The following is a 22,927-nucleotide window of genomic DNA, read 5'->3' on the forward strand; positions in this document are numbered from 1 at the left end:
CCTTATTTATTTTAAAAAAATACTATTTTAAAAAATTATATTCTATAGATACCTTTTAATGTTTATAGCAAAATATCTAATTTTAGTTACCTCCAAACCCTAAGCCACTAAATACGCTATTCAGTTACATTATTTTCTTTCTCTCTCTACTTTGATACATGCCATTCTCTTCCCCCATTCCTGAAAACACGATGCTCAATCTTAAAATTTCTCTCACCCACATCACCTACCATTAGTCAAAAACCCCATGCTCTCTCCTCCCTCCTGCACTTTCAGACGACCCTTCAGATCTTCAAACTATCAGGCCTACCATTGGCAACACAATTGAATTGCTCATCAATAAGAGAACAAGAACCGGGTTTGTACAAAGGATAAGACTCATTTGTAACCCAATTCCCATCAAAGAAATCACAATTCAACAAAGACTTAACCAAATCTTCATCTCCTTTCTTCACTGACACATCCATATTTGTCCCATTTCTCTGCTTCTTCACCAAAGAACAAGTGAAATTTTTCTTCACCTCCTTCTCTATAATTCCCTTTTCTCCGTTTCCATTTGCAATTTTGTCTCCGGAAGAGGGCTTTGGTGCTGAATTTTCAGTATGATTCACATTAACGGGAAACTTTGTAGCCCCAATTGTGCTCTGATTTGCCTTCAAAATTCTAACTTTATCATCAAATTTTTTACTTTGAGCCTGATTCACATAAGGGAAGGGAGGTCCAAAACTCAGAAACAGAGAGAAAAAGAGAGAGAACGCATTAGATTTCGAGCCATATGAAGATTCATCTTCATTATTATTTAGTAAATAGATGAAGAATCAGAGTCAAAATTAAAACTTGGAGACAATGAATTTTGAGCCAGAGGAAGACAATATGAGAGACGAAGATCTGTTGGATATATGGTTTTTGCGATGAAAAGAGTTGCTGGTTCTTGGTTTTTACGTTGTATTTTCATGTATTTCATCGTATTCATTGTCTTTTTTTTCCATTGTAATTCAATGTATCTCACTGTATTTCATGTATTTTGTTGTATTCACTGTGTTTTTTTTCATTGCATTTCAATGTATCCCGCTGTATTCTATGTATTTTATTATTTTCACTGTCTCGCTCTATGCCATGAATGTATTCATATATTTTTTTTTAATTAATATAATTTATGTATTCAGATGTATTATATAATTTCTCTGAAGATTGCTATATTTTTGGGGTATTTTTCGGTTGAGAATCTTTTTTATAACTTGAAATACAAAATTTGTGTGTTATAATTGAGTTAGTTGAGTTATATGAGGAGTCTATTATGTTAATTGATTCACTTTCTGTTTAAAAACAGTGTAATCTCCTGTTTCACGCCGTGAATATAGTTGAATACAATAATCTGTCTAGCTGTAATCCCACGTTTCACGCCATGAATACAGTCGAATACAACAACTGATAGCTGGACTTCCCTGATTCACGCCTATTTTTGCTATTGTATTCATGAATATAGTAGCTTAAATACATCTACTACATCTTATAACAACAGAAAACATATCTACAGTCCGTAATATAGCAAATGGTATCTGTAGATAGCTAATTACCACTAAAAGATAGTGCTTTATGATAATTTCTCTATATATACTAGTATTCGTACCCGCGCGTTGCGCGGAGAATGAAAAGTAAAATAAAATAAAATTTTTACTTGAATAATACGGCGGACACAAAGGAGCATGAAAGAAATCTAATTTTGTTATTCATTGATTCGTTATATATGTTGGGTCTGGTTACTCTTCATATATTTACATACATAATCGACACACATTGTGAATTTCAAACAAAGAGAAAATCAAGACAGATATCATACATACTTATAGCCAAAATAACGTAAAGCAAATTTTTGGGCTTTATCATTCTTAAGAAAACCTTTGCCTATCTGAATGAAGAAACAAAAATGTTAGTGAAATTAACTACTTATAGAATTGATGTGATCCAAGTTTACTTTGACAGCTCTAATTTTTGCTATTGACCATCACGAAATTGATGTCTCCTGCTTCTCAAGATCAAGAAATGAAAGAGAAGTGTGTTCGACTTATGCCAACGAAAGGGTATCAGAAAAATTTGAAATCAATACAACTTTATTTAACATAAAGGAAATAAAAATACCTACCAACTTTGCTGAATGAATACTGTACTAAAGCTAATTTTCGTCTCGTCCTAAAGCTTTTACATACTTTCTCCAAATTTATAGTTGTCTCATGTTTTGTGCTACTACTATATGCCAAAAGCTGTAAGCGTTGTCATGTTTTTCCTTAAGGATAGGGACTTGCAAACTTATCAGTTTGGGAATGTTAAGCAAGTGTTTCTAATGGACAGTATAAGCTTGCGAGATAAAAGTAGATGCACGAAAACAAACGTGCATTTTCAATCAGCATATTACGGTCCTTAAAGCACACGTATCACAAAGAGATATCAAGGGCACATATCTAAAGCACACGTCGAATCTCAAACAACTGGTTTTCACCAAGAGTCTTTAAAGGACTAACGAATATGTAAATAGTAACGTGGTATAGAATTTCTTCAGATCCAATGCACCAATTGATGTTATTAAACTAAAGAGAGACATGTATTTGAATATGATGTTGAGAAAGATCACTTGCGTGTATATTAAAGAGAGACATGTATTTGAATATCATCAAGACAGATTATTGAGGAAAACATGAAGCAAGCAATTACTTGTCATTTACCAAGAATAACAAAAGGTTCATGGCAACTTTCAAATGTTCCCTCTCACATTAGCCATTTGCTAATTTTTTGGATAAATCTATAGCAAGGAAAATGAATTTTCGGCGGGGCTTTCAGTTGCCATTAGCGCACCGATAGGAGCAACTTCAAAGTTGCAAATGTTAAGGCGCATGGGACAATGTTGGGAACAATTAAAATATTTTAAAATATTTTACCAAGATAGTATATTGAAAGCAGCCAGTATCAACAAAGAGAGCATTAGATATTTCCTGAGTTGAGTAAATTCTAATTAAATGAGCTCCTTGCTCATTAGTCGCGGCTTCAACAATACATAACTTTATGAACTCATCATGTGTACCTTCAAGTTGAGAATAAATAATGGAAAGTGTGAGAAGGTCTCTAACCAAAAAACGATATAGAGAGATAAGAATGATAACTACTGACCAAATGCACCCCAATTTCTAATTGATAAAATTGTGTCGTGTGTTTTAATAGAATAGTTTTTATAATTAATAAAAGATTAAAGAGACAATTACTATTGCAACTTGTTGAAGAAGGATAAGATTGAGCCGGCACTCTGTTAGATATCAAAAGAAACTTATCCTAAATCTTTCATTTCAGATCTCAAAGAACAGAATACCAAGATAAGAGAACTATGGATGGTCTAAGAATATACAGTTGAATATCGATTACTTTTTGTGTCAACTTTATATTTATCCTAAAGAAATGCTTCAAAAATTACCTCGCAACAGTTTGTTGCCGTGTAGTACAGTAATTTTAGCAATCAGAGATATTTTAGCAATCGAAGATATTGAATAATAATGTGAAAACCTTTTCTTTAAAAAATTAGTACCGTTGAGATGTGAAAATCTTTTTTCAATCTAAAAGAAGTTGTTGGTTTATTTCAAATTTTGTGGTGCCATAATTCAGTTAACGGAACTGAGCAAAATCCTAAGAATTTTCTTATATTTCTCTAAATAATAGCCAACAGGACCTACTTGATCAATAGACAATCCAATTTCAAAATGTGTACCCTTTATTGGACTTCCAATATAAAAGTCAAGAATTTGTTGATATAAACTCAATAGATCTCAAACTTAGTCAAAATGAACAATTTGATCCTCTCCACCCATATGTTGAACCAAATTTCAGATCTGCTAACGCTTAAATTAAAATTTCACAATGCACATAGGATTGAATCCAGTATCTTTCTTTTAAATTCTGTATCTGACATCCAAGATTGCTTCTCCACTGTTTGAACAATGAATAATTTTAGAAAAAAGCAATTCGATTACCTCTAGATAATGTGTGACATTGGATACTTAAAAAAATGAAGTGAACTGACATCCAAGCTTGCTTATCCACTGTTTGAATAATGTATAATTTCAAAAAAAAAAAAATGCAAAAAAATAATTACAGAAAGGTGTCTTGTTAAAGTCGATTACCTCTAAACAATGTGTGACATTGGATACTCAAAAAAAATGAAGCTCCTTCGTCAATATATCTTCAAAGCTGCAGAATTAATTGAATAAGGTTTCGTAAAGCAGCAAGTCAAGGAGCAAAGAGTTGTGCAATGTCTTTCTGACCTAAATTGTAAAGTTTTTTTTTTGTGGCAGACGACTTTCACTATTATGATATGTTCAAGCAATTATAAAACAAAGAAAATTGTGGTATGCAAGCTATAAAATGATGATAATGCTTAATGAAAAACGAACATAAATGAATTAGCCCAAAGGAAGAAATAGAAGAAGATCTAAAAAAATTGCTAGTATAAAATACAACAGAATGAGAAGAATAATACCTAAATTGAATAAATAAAGGGAAAAATAGGCAAAATAGAACTTACCTTATTAGTGAATATATACTCCCTTCGTTGATCACATTAGAAGAATCCCATAGATCCTCCTTGTAAAAAATACTGCAAAAATACAAAACAAACAAAACCGACTTAGAAGTAAACTAATTAAAATTGAAATGCAGAACTTGCACTTTCTCAAATAAAAAGAACATATTTTCTGGATGAAATTGTGAACTGATGATTTCAAATCTATAACCATGGTTTAACAATGTTGTCGACGATGAACTTTTAGCAATTCAAAATGTTACTTTAAAATTGAACTCCGGAGTGCACGAATGTAGAATCACTACAGATACCTTGAGTGGGAGATGTAAAATTGCAGAAATTTCAAGCCCACACATTGAACAAAGTTCGTGATTAAAGAAAATAGGAGGAGAATCATTTATGAGGGAGAGAGTGCGGATGAATAGTCCAGAACGTGGGTCTTGTTTCAGTTTTTTTATTTGCTTTTTTTAACCTTTTTCGTTTTTATGAGGAGAAAGTGTTTGATTAGTTTAGGATATTGTTGCCCACGTTTGAGAACACGGTCAATAGTAGATTTTTTTTTTTTTGCTTTATTACTATTTCTATGTAGGTTTATAATAAAATAAATAAAAACTAATGAAAAACGTGGGAGTCCATTTTTTGGAATTCGAGTAATTTTTTGTTTTGTTTTCAGTTTTAAAAAGTATCTGCCAAAAAAATGTAGGAATATCTGAACTTGTTAATTATTGTAATTTTTTCTATTTTAATTTAGAAAGAATTTGAATCTCCAAAAGTATTGGAGTTTTGTCCTAAAACATGACACATGCTGATATTTCATTTTGACACCTGGCATAATTTCATGGATTTGCTTCTCCTTTTATATATTAATAAATTTTTTTTGTTTTCAGTTTTAAAAAGTATCTGCCAAGAAAATGTGGGAATAATTGAACTTGTTAATTATTTAAAATTTTGTAATTTTTTCCATTTTAATTTAAAAATAATTTGAATCTCCAAAAAGTATTGGAGTTTTGTCCTAAAACATGACACATGTTGATATTTCATTTTGACACTTGGCATAATTTCATGGATTTGCTTCTCCTTTTATATATTATATTACATTACATATTACATATTACATATAAATATATATATAAATTCGGAGAACCAAACCACCCATGTGGACAGCACCTTTGAACCAACTAACCCAAATGACCCGACTTGTATGTTTGGTCCAAACCGAATATCGCCAAAATAAGGCCAAGCCCTAACTCGTTTTGTGAAACAATCCCGCCAAAATCCCGCGTCTCCAAATTTGAAGCTTTTCACGGTTTCACCCAGTATTGTCCTTCATTTCTCTCCCCACCCCCACCCTCGCCTCCCTTATCGTGACTTACCGGCCAACTCCTTCCGACGGGGACGGCTGCATCGGCGACGTTGACTCTGATCTTTAATGGTTAGTTCGATTCCTCACATTCCGTAACCCTATATTTTCAAAGCGATATTTCTTTTCAGTCTTTAATTCGAGATCTCCGTTTCAGTAATTGCTAATTTCTGTGCTTTCACATCTTCCGAATGTTTTTAATGATTAGCTGAGTTTTAGTACGAACAAGCCTTATGTTAATTATCATCCATTAACATTTTCTGTGTCACATAATTTTTCCTATCATATTTTTTTTTTTTTGATTTTTGAAGAGCTTATCTCATTTGGTTATATACATGTGTATGTGTGCCTGCACGTGCTAAATTTATGTGTACTTATATTGTTTTGCTGCATCAGTTGGTTATAGACTCAGTTTTCATGCTCCTCTTCTGGACAATTTTGGTATCATTTACAGGTTTTCGTATGTGGTTTTGGTTTTCAGTGAGCTAGCCACAAGGGAAGTACATTATGTTAATTCATGCCCAAAGCCACAACAAATGAGGCTAGTTTTATTAGTTCAATTGGATAATGTATTTTCTTTTTATTTCCTTTTTTTTTTTTTTGAAATTTTGTTTGCTGGAGTTGTCCCTTTTCATTTTTTTAAAATGGAGGTTCAATTGCAGGACAGTCAATTCAGCTGGAGGTTCCATGTCTAAAGATAAGCTTCCAAAAGTCAACTGGACGCAGCATGCTACTGCACACGAGAATTTTTCATGCCAAGATAAGTTCTTGACTTCAAATTTCCTTTTCTCTCTGCCAACGCAAAAACCCCGTGTCAGAGAACAAATGAATGCCAGGTGTGTTACTCTATCATTACCTGATTTGTTTTCTCTTAAGAGTGCACAGTTTTTCTACTTAAATGTTTCAAAGAAGATAGCTTTTGTACACGATTAATGCATACAAAGATATTGAGCGTTGGGTTGTCTGATTGAATTTTTAACCGTGCTACTATAGTCATATTTCACCATTTCTAAATTCTTGTTTATTCCACCATCACTATACATGCAAATTTTTTAGAACAAGTAATGGCTATTATGCTGGATGTATTCAATGCCAGTGCACATACAAAATTGTCCATCTCAAGATAAGTAGTTATGGAGAGTAACAAACACAAGATGTCATGCACTCGCCCATACTAGTTAACCTACTCAGAGCCATCATCATGTTATCACTTAGCTAATTCCTCGGGAATTTTCTCTTTTTATTTCCTTATACTATATGAATGCTAATTGCATCTACGCTCTTTATGGTTCATTATCGGTTAAAGGATGTTTGTGTTCTTATTCAATTGCTTGCTGTCATTTTTACAGGTCGATGGCTTGTCAAGTTAGAAGTGTACCAAAATTGGAAACTGAAAAGGTACATTTGGGTCGGCAGGATATGTTGATCCTGCAGTCATTTCATTCATGATAGCGCTCAATACATCTATTACTAATTCAGATCAATTGAGTATTAGTTTTGCTTTTTATTTGATTTAAAATAGCGCATTTTATAAAATTGTAGAATGGATATATGTAGGCATTAGCTTTATGAGCACATTTCCACGAGATCCTTGCACAAAATGCTGAAGGACATATTTGTTTGTGTTCGAGTCCTGTGTCTTTGTTTGGTAAGCTAAAAGCTTCTTTTTTCATATTTGGATTCCAAATTCTTGGCAGGCTTGGAAGCTTCTAAACAGCCTTAAGTTGTCTTCCAAGAGTTATACAAGACCAGGGAAAACCCTACCATTAACTAAAGATAACAAGACCTTTTCACAACACTCTCATCACACACATGTTCCGCGCGCATCTGATGTCAACTATGCTTCTGCTAGATGCACGCCACTGCATCAAGGTGTTGATGAAAATAGCGAATATAGTGACACAACAAGGCATGCAGGAAATCGTTTTCCATCACATTCAAGTGGTGTGGCAGAAACTGGGAATTTTGTGAACAGGCAGAATGGAGAAGACACTTCAGTGGCTAATAATTCTCATTCTCGAGGAATAGGGGGAGTATCCAGCAATCATGCAATTGGTGTAAGCAAGACAAGGGAGTCTGATAGCACATGTGCTGATGGAACTGAAGAAGATGACATTCTTCAGGTATTTCTTTGTGTGGCTTAAGCATTTAACAGAAAGCACTTCCATCTTTCCGTAGAATATATCAGATTATTGGTTGTTGACCTTTGAAACGAGAAATTGCAAATCTGATCCAATTTGAATATGCTGAGATTTTTCATATAAAAGATCAAAACCAGTGATTACTTAGCTTCTTTAAAGTTAATTCCAAAAAGAAAGAAAAAACCAAAAGTAGAAAACAGAATTAGATATCCTGCACTAATTGCTACTGTCTCTTCTTTAGTTGTTTCAAGTAAAGGATGAAATGTGCCTGTTAATCAGCTACTATATTTGTCACTTCGACTATCTTCCCGCTATAATTTGTCTCTACCCGGGATTTTAGACAGTTACAAAGTTCTGCTACATTCCTTTATCAGAATATAGATATCGACCAAATAGTAGAACACTATCAGACCAATTGCACGCCGCGGCCTTCTGTCTCAAGATGTCCGCCAATTACTCCAGTTACAGATTCTAAATGTTTGGCTGGATCCGAGGAGACAAATTTGCCACCGGAATTGTCCTTAAACTGCAATCATGGGTTGAAGGTGTGGTAATTTTTCATGCCTCAATTATGTGCATCTCGAAGTAACTGATGTTTTCTTAATTCTTATGCTGATTCCTGCCATTAATACAGCTAGGGCTTTGTCCAGAAGCGTTGGATCATTTACAAGAAATGAAGGATAGGCTAATTAACATTTCAAATGATCTTCTTGACAATGTTTCAGAACTGAGTTTAGAGCAGGTTGAAATGCTTCGCCAAGAACGGTGTGTTCTCCAATTGTTCTTTTCTATTTTTATTTTCTCATCTTTGCCTTGTCTGTGCTGCACATTCATTCTTCCTCGACAGGTTTTAGACAATATTGAAGCTAATAATTGGTTGCATTTGCATACTCAGGTCACAGCTGAAGCTGAAAATTCAGCACCTTGAAAAGTTTCTTCAAACTGCATCAGGCAACGAGGAAAGAAGGATGTCACAGTTTTCTGCTTCCACACAGACTTCCGCCTTTCAGTATGAAACACCTCGTGCAGTGCCTTCCAGGATTGATCCTATAAGACTTGACACACAGTTTCATGGATATAGTGAGTCCGGTGGCTTTGGCAACTGGAATTCCTCATCACTTTCATTTGATGTGACTGGTGGATATGGTCTTTCAACAGCTCCAGTGGAGAGAGAACCCTACATCCCAAAGTATCTTGAAGTTAAGTATACTGAAGGTTCAAATGACAAGAAGTGGAGTAGCCGAGATTTCCCCTGGACAAAGAAGCTTGAGGTGTGTATTTACATGTGACTGCACGAATGAGATGTTTCTGTACAATTTTTGACATTTGGACATATTTTCCACTGACAGGCCGATAACAAAAAAGTATTTGGCAATCCCTCTTTTCGTCCTAATCAAAGAGAGGTGATAAATGCAACAATGAGTGGATATGATGTATTTGTTTTAATGCCCACAGGAGGAGGCAAGAGTCTGACATATCAGGTAAGACATTTGATTTTCTGGCCTTCCCAGTGGTGATTATAATGTGCATCAAATGTAATCTGTTCAAGATGCTATTATCTGGTGAAATTGCAAGTTTTACAGGGAGACCTGGTTGTATCTGTGCTTATTTTGCTGAGAGGCCAAGAGATTTTACAGAAATCCCTTATTGATTAATGTTACTGCTTAATTGTTGCCTTGCCGGGAATTGCCACAAAGGTTGTCACATCTCATAGCATTAAATTTTGTTCAGTTTTCTTCGGTTTGTAATTGCAAATGATAGAAGTATGTCTTCTATGGATGAGGTGCTCATTCCATATTTCCTATATAAATTGTAACTCCGGCAGCTCTATAAGTGCTGACATAAATACATCTACAGCTGTTAACACTTAACAGTCACCCGGTTTTGAAAGTTTAACTCAGCTTGTTCTGGAACTTGCTTGTTTGAATTTCTTTGTTCAAAGTCGTCTGGTAAAAGTTCTGCACTGCCTGGAGTCATTGATTCTTCCAAGTTTGTAGCCCTACCTCTTTCTTGTAAAACCACGTCCCAATAAAATCGACTCCTATTTCCCAAGAAAAAGAAAAGAGCTATCAGAAAATTTACACATATATGTGTAGTTCACAGCTGAAGAAGAACTCATGTAATTATGGAGAAACGTATTTTTTCAATCTCTTTAATGGAATTACCCCTGCAAAAAACTAAGAGAGGAGGGCTAGGAGGAGAATCGTTGAAGCTTGACAAGGATGTATGCTTCCACCAGTGGCAATTTGCCTGAAACCCTGGTGACTGCTAGAGGAGAAGTAGATAGCCACAATGAGGCTAATGAATGTCTAGTGGAAGCCATCAACAACAGTGGTAGGTGATTCCTTGCCTATGAGGAGATAAGCAGGGTGAAGCCATGGGGGCATGCTGCGGGGAGTTTAAGTAGGAAGTTCCCTTTTGAAACTTGAAAGAGATACTCCCCATAATATGCTGAAAGGCATATATGCAAATTGCAAAAAAATAAATACATGTTTGTGAAAATATTCTAGCCAAGCTCTGTCTTGAGCTTGTCTTATTTATCTAAAAAGGCTAGAGTCAAGTTAATCGTTTTTCATGAATTGTTATAGCTGATAAATGCATCATTTAGAAAAACTATGCCATGATTATGGAATGAGCTATACTAATATAAATTTTTATTGTCCTTGTGGCTCCATTCTTGATATCCACATTCTTCTTTGTCTTCCCTTGGTAATTAGTACCCATATTTGGACTTTGTTATTGCTGCTATTCTAATAAAGGGCAGCCCGGTGCACTAAGCTCCTGCTATGCACGGGGTTCGGGGAAGGGCCGGACCACAAGGGTCTATTGTACGCTTAAAAAGATAAATATATTTTCGAGAGTTCCAGTTTGCAGTTGCACCTTTTTTTCTATTATACTATCCTGTTCCATAGACGTAATTTGTTTCGTCATTTGGAGATTACACTTATTGTTTACCGGGCTTGGTACTTAGAACTTTTGGTTGCTGGGATCTCACATTCAGGTCCAACTTCCTGCAGCTTCCTGCTCTCATTTGTCCTGGGATTACTCTGGTCATTTCACCTCTTGTTTCGCTCATCCAAGATCAGATAATGCATCTGCTGCAGGTAATGCTGGTTGAGACCATAATAACTTATCTGCTTCTAAGAACTCTACCTAATGCTGGTTTTCATGGTATGTTTACATTACAGGTTAATATACCTGCTGCTTATCTTAGTTCCAATATGGAGTGGACTGAGCAACAGGAGATACTTAGAGAGCTCAATTCAGATGTTTGCAAGTACAAATTTTTATATGTTACCCCGGAGAAAGTTGCCAAGTGCGTGCTTGTGATTTCATTTGGTAACATTTGAAACCAAATTATATTTTAAAATACTCAAATATTACTGATATGGTAGTTCAGAAGTGATGTTCTGTTGAGACACTTGGAAAGTCTACATACTCGTGAATCACTTGCTAGAATTGTTATTGATGAAGCACATTGTGTGAGCCAATGGGGACATGATTTCAGGCCTGATTATCAGGTAATGTCTTTGCAAACTTTTTCTTGCCCTCATATTTTGTTGGGGTACTTTTGACGGATGCTAAACTTTTCAGTTGTCATCTAGGGTCTAGGTATCCTGAAGCAAAAGTTCCCAACTGTGCCTGTTCTGGCCTTGACTGCTACTGCCACAATGAGTGTCAAGGAAGATGTTGTTCAGGCTCTTGGTCTTGCCAACTGCATTATTTTCCGACAAAGCTTTAATCGTCCAAATTTAAGGTGAATAAATAATTCTGAAAGTCTAGTGGTACTTTGCCAGTCCTGGCCTTACAGAAACATGATTGTGATAATTTATCGATTTTGCAGATATTCCGTTATCCCAAAGACAAAGAAGTGTTTGGAAGACATTGACAACTTTATAAAGAAATTTCATTTTGATCAATGCGGGATAATTTATTGTCTTTCTAGAATGGATTGTGAGAGAGTAGCAGAAAAGCTGCAGGTTTATCACCTTTATTAAGCCAGTCTGTTTCTTTCTATATTTTTCGTGCAATTTATATCGTTGGTTTCCCAGCGAGAACTTTCTTAAAACTTGATACAGAGCATGATGCAAGATGATGTTTTTATTTATTTCTCATGTGATGTAGGAATAATTGTGAACTTGTTTGAGTGGTTGCTTGTTAGTATCTAGATATCATCTTATAAACTACCCATAAAAAAAAAGATATCATCTTATAAACTCTCTTCTTCCTAAATCATTGATTTGCAGCTACTATTGAAGAATGTTTTGTTTTATCTTGCATTAGTTTTATAAAAGATTGTTTTAAATTTAGAAATCTGTCACTGTTAGTCTGATGTTCAGGTACTTTAGATTTAATCTAGCAATAAGTTAGGGCTGTCTGAAGTAATTCATTTTTTTAGAAGTATATATTTCATTTCTAAATAAACAGAAAGTGCTTTATCAAATACTTAGCAACCTTTATTCCTTATGAAACAGAGTTATGTTCAAGGAGCTTGTGGCTGTTTGATTGAATTAGGTAGAAAAACATCTTTATTTTCTTCCAATAGCTAGATAGATGATGACTGAAACAAAGATCCTTTTTACCTTTTCTTTTCTTGTTCAGTCCGGATAATTCTTCTTTGGAGTTTATTATTGTCTAATGGGAATGTTCAATTTGCAGGAATACGGACATAAAGCAGCATTTTATCATGGCAGCATGGAGGGTGCTCAGCGAGCTAACATCCAGAAGCAGTGGAGCAAAGATGAGATCAATATTATATGTGCAACTGTTGCATTTGGAATGGGTACGATTGGGACTTATGTTGCTTTTTAAAGCTGATTTGCTGTTAACTAATCAGCATCAACATGATCGCCTCAGGTATCAACAAGCCAGATGTTCGTTTTGTCATTCATCATTCTTTGCCAAAATCTATTGAAGGGTACCATCAGGTGGTTGCTGAAGCTTTAATTTTTAGTTCTTTCTTTTGCTTCTCAGAATAACTAGTGTTAAATTCAGTTCAATAGAGTATGAAATTGACTTTGCTGTTATGTCTGTGCAATAGGAGTGTGGTCGTGCTGGTAGAGATGGTCTACCTTCCTCTTGTGTTTTGTACTACAGTTACAGTGATTATGTGAGCCTCCGTCCCAATACGTTCTTGTTTCCTTTAGCAAAGTATATGAGTGCTGATCTCCTCTACTTTTTTTGTTTTTGTTTTGGTATCAAACATATTTTTTTTCTTTCTCAATTTTCAACAGATACGAGTCAAGCATATGATAAGTCAAGGCACTGTAGATCAGAATTCCTTTGGCTCTGGATATGGTCGCTCAAATGTGGCAGCTTCAGGGAGGATCCTTGAGACAAACGTGGAAAATCTTCTAAGAATGGCATGTGATTGTTCTTAAGTGTCTGAGATCTTTACTTTGTAATGTTAGTGTGCTTAAGTCGTTCAACATATTTTCAGGTCAGTTACTGTGAGAATGATGTTGATTGTCGTCGTCTCCTTCAACTTATTCACTTCGGAGAGAAATTTGAATCTGCCAACTGCAGAAAAACATGTGATAATTGTTCCAAGATTCAGAAATGTATTGAGAAAGATGTCACTGAAGTTGCAAAGCAATTAGTAAGGGAAAACTTCATTTGTTCAATTATGTATCTCATAGGAAGACATTCATTTCCTTGAAACACTAGACTGTTGCTGGTTTTAGTAAACATTGATATCTTGCGTGCATGTCAGGTTGAATTGGTGAAGATGACAGGACAGAAGTTCTCATCAGCCCATGTTTTGGAAGTCTACAGGGGCTCCTTGAGTCAATATGTATGTCTTAGCTGTTAATTTCTCATTGCTTATTTTTTCTGGTTGGCTAATATGGTACGATTATGTAAAACATAGGTGAAGAAACACAGACATGAGTCCTTGCGTCTGCACGGAGCTGGAAAACATCTAGCCAAAGGTGAAGCATCCCGCGTGCTACGTCATCTTGTTACTGAAAATATTCTTGTGGAGGATGTTAAAAAGAGTGACCTATATGGATCTGTATCATCAGTCCTAAAGGTAATTTACTGAAGATAGAATAGCCTTTCAGATATCATATGTGAAAAATTTGTCTTTCTTCATCTCCGATATTCATCTTTTTAATCTCAACCATTTGAGGTTTTTCTAAGAAAGGAAAATGTTTTCTGTGTTCAGGTGAATGAATCAAAAGCCTACAATCTATTTTCTGGTGCTCAGACTATGAGATTAAGGTTCACTTCTATTCTCGTTACTTCCATTTAGCTTGTTATCTGTTTCCTTGTTACTGGACGCGTGCAAATTCTTTTCACATTTCTTACCATTACTTAAGTAACTACTGCTTTAAAGTTGATCTGGAGATACTAGCATGGTCTGTCATCTGGAAGTGTATGTATAAGTTGATTTTGCATCTAACTAACTGAGTAAACAGAAACATGGCTTATCAGAATCATTAAAGATGTGTTTTTGAGCTTGAAAGTTTGTTGGCTTTCTCAATTCTTCCTGGCTTTCAAATTTGGTCAAACTGTGGCCAGGAACGATAACATCTTTACTGTATTCCAACCTTTATCTTGTATTTTTTGAGAACTCCAATTAGGGATGTGGTTCATGCATTACTTACAATAGGAATCTTCTTTTTCCATCTTTTTCCTCCATCCCAATACATATAATTGGGGATGTCACAGAGTGTTTGGCACCTTTTATATTATTCTATACAACTTTCACAACGTTCAGGATTCTAATTCATCTAACAATTCGACTTTTGAACTTTGATATGATGTTTCCTGTGAAATAACTTTTCAACCACAAGTTATATTAATATCTTAAACTCCATGCTAGTTAAATGGTGTCATATTCGATGGGATGGGAAGAGTATATATTCCAAGGGATTAAAATGTAGTACATCCCACTTTGTGTGTTGGCAGCCGCCACCATGAGAGGCTAAGAACTTTCCTGATGTGTAGAATAAGACCAATCAATGGATATTTTACATATCAATACCCATCCTATTCATTCCATTCTCTTGATTAGTGCAAACCACATATCTATAATCTATCTATTGCTAAAATAAACATGGTTCTGGTTATTGAAATCATTCTGGTTTATCATAATTTGTTATAATCAAGACGAACTGACGCATTTTTGACTTGGGTTTTTTTACAAGTAAATACATGCTTACCTGCCTGGTCTGCGATAATTTAGTGTTTTGGTGGTTGACTATCACGAGTCCAGTAATGTATGTATATTATGACAGCCAGATGGTGGGAAAATTGTCCCTTTCTATCTTCTACCACGTGTAGAATGCGAATATATCTGATTTTCCTTTTCGGGAGTTGCATAATTTTTGGCAAACTTGTTACCAATAATCACATTTTTAATACTATTATAAATCTGAAGAAATCGTTAGATAACTCACTCTGTAAAGGTCATATACTCGCATCAAATGATCTAAACATAAAGTAGGTAATCAGTCTCTAATGGTGCCGTTTTCTATGACTACTCGTATATTAAGCAACTAAACAAATATCTTCATTCGTTCCTGATCAAATGTCACATGCAACACATGGAAGGAGTATGATCTATTTGATGTAATTACAGGCTCCCTTCATCTGTGACTCAATCTAAGCTGGGTAAATTTGAAGCCACTCCAGCAAAAGGTTCACTAACATCTGGAAAGCAGAGTCCTCCCAGTACAGACCCTTCTGCTGTACCTCAATCTCCAGTTGATACGGTACCTTCAGATTACATATGACTTTCACCTCATTATAGGTGTGCTTTTCCCATCAATAAGTTTCTTGCCACACCTTATTCTTTTTGTTTATTTTAGAACCTTTCAGCGAAACTGTATACAGCTCTACGGAGACTTCGTACTCTTCTAGTTAAAGAAGCTGGAGACGGTGTCATGGCTTACCATATATTTGGGTAAGTGCCTTATTTAAACTCGTTTTCTTTTCCTTTCTTCTCCTTTTTGTCTAATAGATCATTAAGCATTTTTGTGTTGCTAGTATTTCACTTGGGCAGTGGCGATGAACTTAAGTTGCACTCTTAAGTTTCTCCTGGCTTTTAAAAGATGTGATATACTAGTCAGACCTGTTGTTTCGCTGCCTCAAGATTTGGTTCTCTTAAACCATATGGGAAACGTGGACCAAAGATTCACGGGAAATTCAGAACCCAGGAGAATTTCAGAACCCATTCAAAAGGATTCCTATTGAATAACATATTGTGCCATGGAATAAAATCTGATTGATGTTCTGTATTCTTAAAGTTGGTGTATATGTATTCTTTGCAAGAGCCCTTTGCATTCAAGCAGCCTACGTCACCTATTTTTGTTTAACTTATTCTAACTTATTAAAGAGGAGAGTAATCAAACGATAGATTTGAATTGTTTACTTGTTATGCTGGACTCTGTTTCTTTTTAAAGTTGAACATTCCAGTGTAGTATAAATTTCTTCAGACTTTCGAACTCAGGTTGGACATAATGAGGGTTTTCAGTAAGTAGGCTTTTTCTCTGGCATTCTCATAAATACGATGCTTCGCTTGAATATTGTTCTGTTCTGGAGGATGCAAAGGGAAACAGATTTGACACTTTGGTACAGCTTAGAAGTTAGAAGTGCGTGATTTATAAGGCTCTTTGATTTGTCAGTTTGTACTTTTCTTCTTTATTGCCAGGAGAACTGCTGCTAAAATGATTTCTTTTTTGTTCATTTTCTAGAGATGCTACCATGCAGCAGATTAGCATTAAAGTACCAAGAACTACGGATGAGCTACTCGACATCAATGGCATTGGCAAGTAAGTTTGAGAATAAGTTGGACAATGTTTTCATCCATAGTTCCACATGTTTAATGAGCTTGGTGGTGCAATTTAGGGTAAAAATCACCAAGTACGGGGATAGGGTGCTAGAAACCATTGAAGCTACCATCAACGAGCACTACAAGTCAGCTAAGACCAATAGCAGCGGCAATGACAGTACAGATTCAGGTAAGAAGAGAAGAAATTCCATCAATGTACAAAATGCGAACTCCAAAGATGAAGAGGATTTCACTGGAAGCACTGGACATTCTAAGAAAAGGGTGTTGAAGAAGCAGAACAAAAATCCAGAGGTTATCGACTATAGGGACCTTGGGTATTTTGATGAATGTATGGATGGTGACATCGATTTCGATGAGAGTATGATGCCATAGTGAATGCTCCCTATTCAAGTGTTGATCAGAATGGAGGAAGAGTTTCATGATATGGTTTGGAGTTGGTATCATAATTTACATGGCTGAAAAGTTTATCATCACTACACTGTTTTCTATTCATTCTCGTGAAATATTGAGTTATTTGTTGACAAAGCTGCTGGAACAAGGTCGAAATTCCAGTTATTATGAGATGTTAAATTTATCTTGCTGTGAAGTGATACCATCCTAAATGTATATAATATTTCTCCTTTCTCTAAGGAGTAGTGTATTTCTGAACTTGTTGGATTTTAAGTTCATACGGGAAGATTTTGCGAGGGAAGGGATTTTAGAATCCTGCCATCTATTTTCCGTTTTAATTGGCTTTGGACTTCTCTCTTACTAAAAGTTTGTTACAATTTTGTTCTTTATAATTTTTTGGCCAAGTTATTTAGTCTGGACTTTTTTCCTGAGTAATTTTTCATTAGGTGGGTATATAGTCATTTAGCAGTTATGATTTTAAATGAACTATAAGATGATTGGCTCGAGATGCTAGGGCAGTTGGCTTATACAAAATGTGTATTTATTACTTAAGATTTGAAATCACAATCTTTGTAATGTTGGTCATGAGAAGTAAATGATAATTCAGTTTGGAATCAATATGCCTTTGTAACCAGAATCAGCTTGTTGGACCTTTTGCATGGGCGAATTGCTCGTAAAGAAAGCACCTGTTGAAACTGCCATATCGCTATTATTTACTTTCTGAGGGTAAAATTGACTACTTTCTGGAATGATGTCAGAAGTGAATATTATTGCCACTTGATAACAAAATTTAAATTTAGAATCAAGGTTTGGTCAATCTTTAAGATCATGTGGTGTCTTTACTTTAGGAAGTAATATAAAATATTACATCTTTAAAGGAGTGTGAATAACATTATGTAATTGGAATTATTCTGATGGTTAACGTGTCATTAGTTAATTAATTCTAAATTCAAAATCATAAACATTCTCCCGATTCTAAATTCAAGTTACGACGAAACTCGCAGATCCCAAAGTATTGGAATCAAAATGTTTAATTGTTACTCCCTCCGGTTCACAATAAGTGTCCAATTTACTTTTAGCACGCCCATTAAGAAAATACTAAATTCTATACAAAAATACCTACCATGACTAAACTACCCCTAATTAAACATTTAATGTGAGGAGTAAGAAAACTTTTTAGGGATATGTACATAGGGGTTATTTTGTAAAAACAAATTGAATTCTTTCTTGATTACATAACTGAACACTTATTTTGAACCAAAATAAAAAAGCAAATTGGACACTTATTGTGAACCGGAGGGAATACCTAGGAATATTCTGTATCTATGTTTTGCTATTATTGACACATCTTATATGATGCAAAATTATATTAGTATTACTGTTGTTATCGTTTGAGAAGTCAAACAATATTTTGTCTGATTACAACTTTATGTTTTACAAACATTATCATAAACATTACTCTTTTTATGTAAATGATATGTTTCAAATAATACAAAACAAATTAGATTTAACATCTTTAAAATCGAAACCATTCTTTTTGGACAAAAGAAATACTACTATATATTTCAGTATGGGATTTATTGGAAATGAAGTGTAACAAAAAAAAAAAATAAATGAGAAAGAAGATATTTCAGTGGGCACGAGTAGGGCCAAATACGTGATTTCAGAAACGAGAATAGGACAAAAAGTACGAGAAGGGTGGGTCCCAAATTCGTACACATAATTCAAATGAATCAGCAACGTGTCAACAGCATTACGTGCCATGTAAGTAAATTCGCGGTGACTAGAGTAGGCTCTTCATTTCTTCAATTTTTCTTACTGTATTATTATGCCTACTCTCACAGCTTATATCATCATCTCACACCTCACTCTGTTTCTCTTACAGTGTGAAAAGAAACAACAAAAAAGCTCTCTTTGTGTTTTTTTATTTTGCAAGCTTTGAGAAAGAGCAAAAACTCAATGGGCTAAATGCCTATTTTCTCGATTTGTATATATGCTTTATAGTTAATGAGGATATGAGAGAAACTTGTAACAATTTTTGTACGTCTTTGTAAAACATGGGAAACCCTAGCATTTCTAGCTCAAAAAGTAAGAAGATGGAGGAGGAAGAGGGTTTAAAGAGTATAGGGGAAAGTGAAAAGCCACCAGAAGATGACTGTTGTCCCATTTGCTTTGGAGATTTCTCCATTCCTTGCAAAACAAACTGTGGTCACTGGTTTTGTGGTACCTTTCTACTCTCTTTTACTTATTAGTTCTTACTTACTAGTGCTACTATTTTTTTTAAATTTTTTTTATGTTAGTTTTTCCTTATTTGTGTGTGTGGATAAAGTAAGGTTCTCTGTTTGTTTTCTTTAGTTGCTTAGAGTCTAACAACTCTCTGATTATAACTGCATTGGATGTAAACTGAACGTTGCAAATTATTTTCTTGCCTTTCCCTCCCTCTGCTTCCTCCACCGCCGACCCACCAAAAACACATAAGAGGAAGAATCTGTCAATAGCACAAAGTTTCTGTGCAGTGTGTGCGCATGTGTGTGTGTATACTCCCTTTGTCTCAATTTATCTCACATAGAAAGAAGTGAAGGCTTTTGAAACTTGTGGTACAGAATATCACACAACATTGGTGAGGCTATAAGACCAGTGGCGGAGCCACCTTATAGCAACGGGTCGCGGGAAAAATAAATTATATGTATATATTGACTCCCCTTAATTTCCTGGTATATCTATGACTTATGAAAAATGTGGTTTTAAATATCTCATAATATTTGAGTTACTATAAAAGCTTGTCAATAATGGTAAGGTGAAAAGTTTAAGTTAATTATTTCCACATTATGAAGCTGCCATGGTAAGGTGAAAAGTTTTAGTTAATTATTTCCACATTATGAAGCTGCCATTCTTTTTGGAATGTGATAAGGAGGAAACGCTGTCACGTAAACGGGAACGGAGGGAGTAGCACATATAAAGTATATAAGTTCTATGTAAATTATGTTTTCCTTATTCCTGATTTCTCCTCTGCTCCTGTAAATTACGTTTTCCTTATTCCTGCTTTGTCCTCTTCTTTGCAGCAAGTTGCATATTGCAGCTCTGGCGCTTCAGATCAACGCTACAGAGATGCAAGTGCCCAATATGCTGTCGCCCCATCAGCAAGTTGGTACCAGAGGCATCATTACTTATTCAACAGGAAAAGGATGTCATTGAACTCCTTAAGAAAATTGAGTGCTACAATCACCTTTACATTGGTGGTGCCTATGGGGTTTTTCTGGTAGGCTGCTATGTTGGAGCTCCATACCTGCAATGCAATTCTCAGTCGTGCATATCTGTTGTATACTTCATAGTTTTTCTCTTTGGTTGGGATCTCTTTCCTTTTTGGTTCTCGCGAAATTGTATTAGCATCTTGTACTTAATCTTTCTCAGAAGAAAAAATAACAATTGAACTCTATTAGCATCTTCAGGTAAAGATTTATTGCTTTGTAAATGTCTAATAAGTGGAACAGATTACATGACGATGTCTATTTTAAACTGAAACAGTTTGCTTTTTACAGTTACAAATAAGACATAAGATCTGATTTTGTGCTTTTCTACCCTGTCAAATGTAAATTAGTTTCATTATCTAGTTGCATATAATTAGGAATTAGGATTTGTCCTCATATCTAAGCTCTCAAAGTAGAGTAGGATATTTGCTTGTACCTTCTATGGTGCTTTGAGCCCTTGACTGGTCCAACTGTGCTATATAACATAGTGGGTCAGGCAAGTTGGTTCTTTACTGAGACAATTTATCGGTGAAGATAAGCCAGTTGATTTTATTTCGGATCAGTAAACGTTAAAATTGCACCTTCCTGTGCTATCATTTAGTTGTTTCATTTTAAAACTTCAGAATAATGTTTATCATAGGTCTGGTTTCATGGGTTCTCTTTCTCTTTCGTGCAGAAGGTACTAGCAATACCACTTTTAACGAGAAGAATTCTCCGGTCTGTAATGGATGGACTGATGAATCCTGATCAAATTCGGTTAAACTATTACCTGATGCGCATTCTTGCAGTAAGTTTTTTAAACAGTTAATTGGAAATAGTGCAATTACTTTGTGTTCTGACGTTACATGGGGAAAAGGTCTATGCAATTCATGTTTGTGCTGGAAGTCTAAACATGCGGAGATTTGAATTGCGATGCACTCTCATTTCTTCCGGTTCATTTATGATTATGATTTACTCAATAACCTTACATGATGAGAGAAAACAATTCATATTCTTTTGGCGTGCTCTGTTCAATGTAAAGCATAGATTTTCCGGAAGTACCCTGGGTGAATTTTGGTAGAACTTTTCTGTGTACTTGTCATTGCTTATTTCAACTCTAGAAATTGTGTATATCAGAAATCTTAGTACTGTACTATGCAAAACCCGAAGACCATTAAGCGTATCTTGGACATTGCTTCATGCTCCATCCAACAGTTAAATTGTAAATGTTCGTTGTTATCTACTTCTGGTTTTTGATTGTTAATGCTTTAGCTCGTTTTGTTTCAATATTGGCTGTGAAGTAATTTCGTTGTGGTTACTGCAGTTGTTGCTGAGTTGGATCTACTGTAGCTGCCAATTGAAGTTCATTCCTACTGGTATTCTACTTGTCCTACTCAACTAAACAATGAAATTGTATATTACGCTTTATGTTATCTGCAGCCATAATTATTGAGACATTCTGACAAATAATCATCCTTGCTAGAGGACTGGTGATTTTAATTTATCCATTATCGTGCTCATCTTCAGAATGCAACCTAATAGAGAGTAAACTATATCGAAAAAGCTATCTTATGGAAGAAGATATTTGTTTAGGCCTTCTTTAGAGTAATTGCTCTTCCGGACTTCCACATCTTGTTTGTTTGTGCATCCATGGGTATTATGTGGCTGATAAAATAATTGTTTGTAGGAGGATTGGGAATCTGGAGACTGTTTGACCTATGTGCTATTTTCATGGTGGCCATTTTCTCCTTGGCTGGCCTATATCAGAGGTGGGTGCTTCGTCGTCGTGTGAGACAGTTGGCTATTCTACCAGCACAGCCCTATTGAGCCTAATGGAGAGTCCATGCTGTGAATATATCTTGACTTTTGTTGCTAAGAAAATGACTCACTTGCAGAAAATTTGATTGTTATTTCAACGGTAGCTCCCACTAATAGGCCATATTAGTCTCACTCTAATCAATGAAGTGTTTAGCCTAGATATACAAATGTGGACAGCTTTTGCTTCAGATTCAAACTTCAGTAGATTATCCAACCAATTAGTAACCCGAGGTCCCAGACATTCATTTATTAACCGGAAGAAAATAACAACATGATATTCAGTTTACCAAGAATTTGTTAGATAGTTGTGGTTTCTCGTGGTTGATTTGACTCATATGAAGTCAAGTTTAAGCGTGATTTAAGTTATCAAATGTCTTTAAACAAAATATCTTAAGATCACCTTTGACTGAAATGATTTTAAACTTTCCAAACTTTTCCAAAATACGGTGTCAATATTATCTTATTACTACTATATCATATACATCCTCTATTTACTTCTATTTTTTGCTAAAATGTGTGATCAAATTAACAGTTAAGCACCGTAATTGGCAAAAATTTATTTTGTGAAATACTTGGCGAGTATGTCACCCCTTGGTGTGCGGTTCTGCTCCTGACATGTAATTTATGCATTGT

At 35.1% G+C, this 22,927-nt stretch overlaps 2 protein-coding genes across 5 annotated transcripts; both read left to right on the plus strand.

Moving 5' to 3' along the window:
* On the plus strand, positions 5,805-17,641 carry LOC109225995 (ATP-dependent DNA helicase Q-like 4A). Of its 4 annotated transcripts, none has more exons than XM_019390812.1 (26): positions 5,805-5,993; positions 6,376-6,490; positions 6,584-6,757; positions 7,271-7,319; positions 7,619-8,044; positions 8,437-8,607; positions 8,697-8,827; positions 8,958-9,333; positions 9,412-9,543; positions 11,080-11,166; positions 11,251-11,378; positions 11,463-11,583; positions 11,668-11,819; positions 11,907-12,042; positions 12,722-12,845; positions 12,920-12,990; positions 13,104-13,172; positions 13,297-13,425; positions 13,503-13,661; positions 13,776-13,856; positions 13,932-14,093; positions 14,229-14,284; positions 15,648-15,780; positions 15,877-15,971; positions 16,762-16,839; positions 16,916-17,641. In XM_019390812.1, coding segments are annotated over exons 2-26 (3,558 nt in total). In that variant the 5' UTR covers positions 5,805-5,993; positions 6,376-6,488; the 3' UTR covers positions 17,232-17,641. The 4 variants fall into 4 exon arrangements, with proteins under 4 accessions (XP_019246357.1, XP_019246345.1, XP_019246350.1 ...); XM_019390800.1 differs by having other exon boundaries at positions 6,376-6,462; XM_019390805.1 differs by having other exon boundaries at positions 6,403-6,462.
* Positions 19,093-22,580, plus strand: LOC109226017 (E3 ubiquitin-protein ligase RNF170-like). The gene is made up of 5 exons (XM_019390824.1): positions 19,093-19,472; positions 20,312-20,508; positions 21,174-21,284; positions 21,801-21,852; positions 22,164-22,580. The coding sequence occupies exons 1-5, from the start codon at positions 19,307-19,309 to the stop codon at positions 22,301-22,303; spliced, it is 666 nt and encodes a 221-aa protein (XP_019246369.1). The 5' UTR covers positions 19,093-19,306; the 3' UTR covers positions 22,304-22,580.

This window comes from Nicotiana attenuata, chromosome 1 (genome assembly GCF_001879085.1).
Source record: "Nicotiana attenuata strain UT chromosome 1, NIATTr2, whole genome shotgun sequence".
In the NCBI taxonomy this organism is placed as follows: Eukaryota; Viridiplantae; Streptophyta; class Magnoliopsida; order Solanales; family Solanaceae; genus Nicotiana; species Nicotiana attenuata.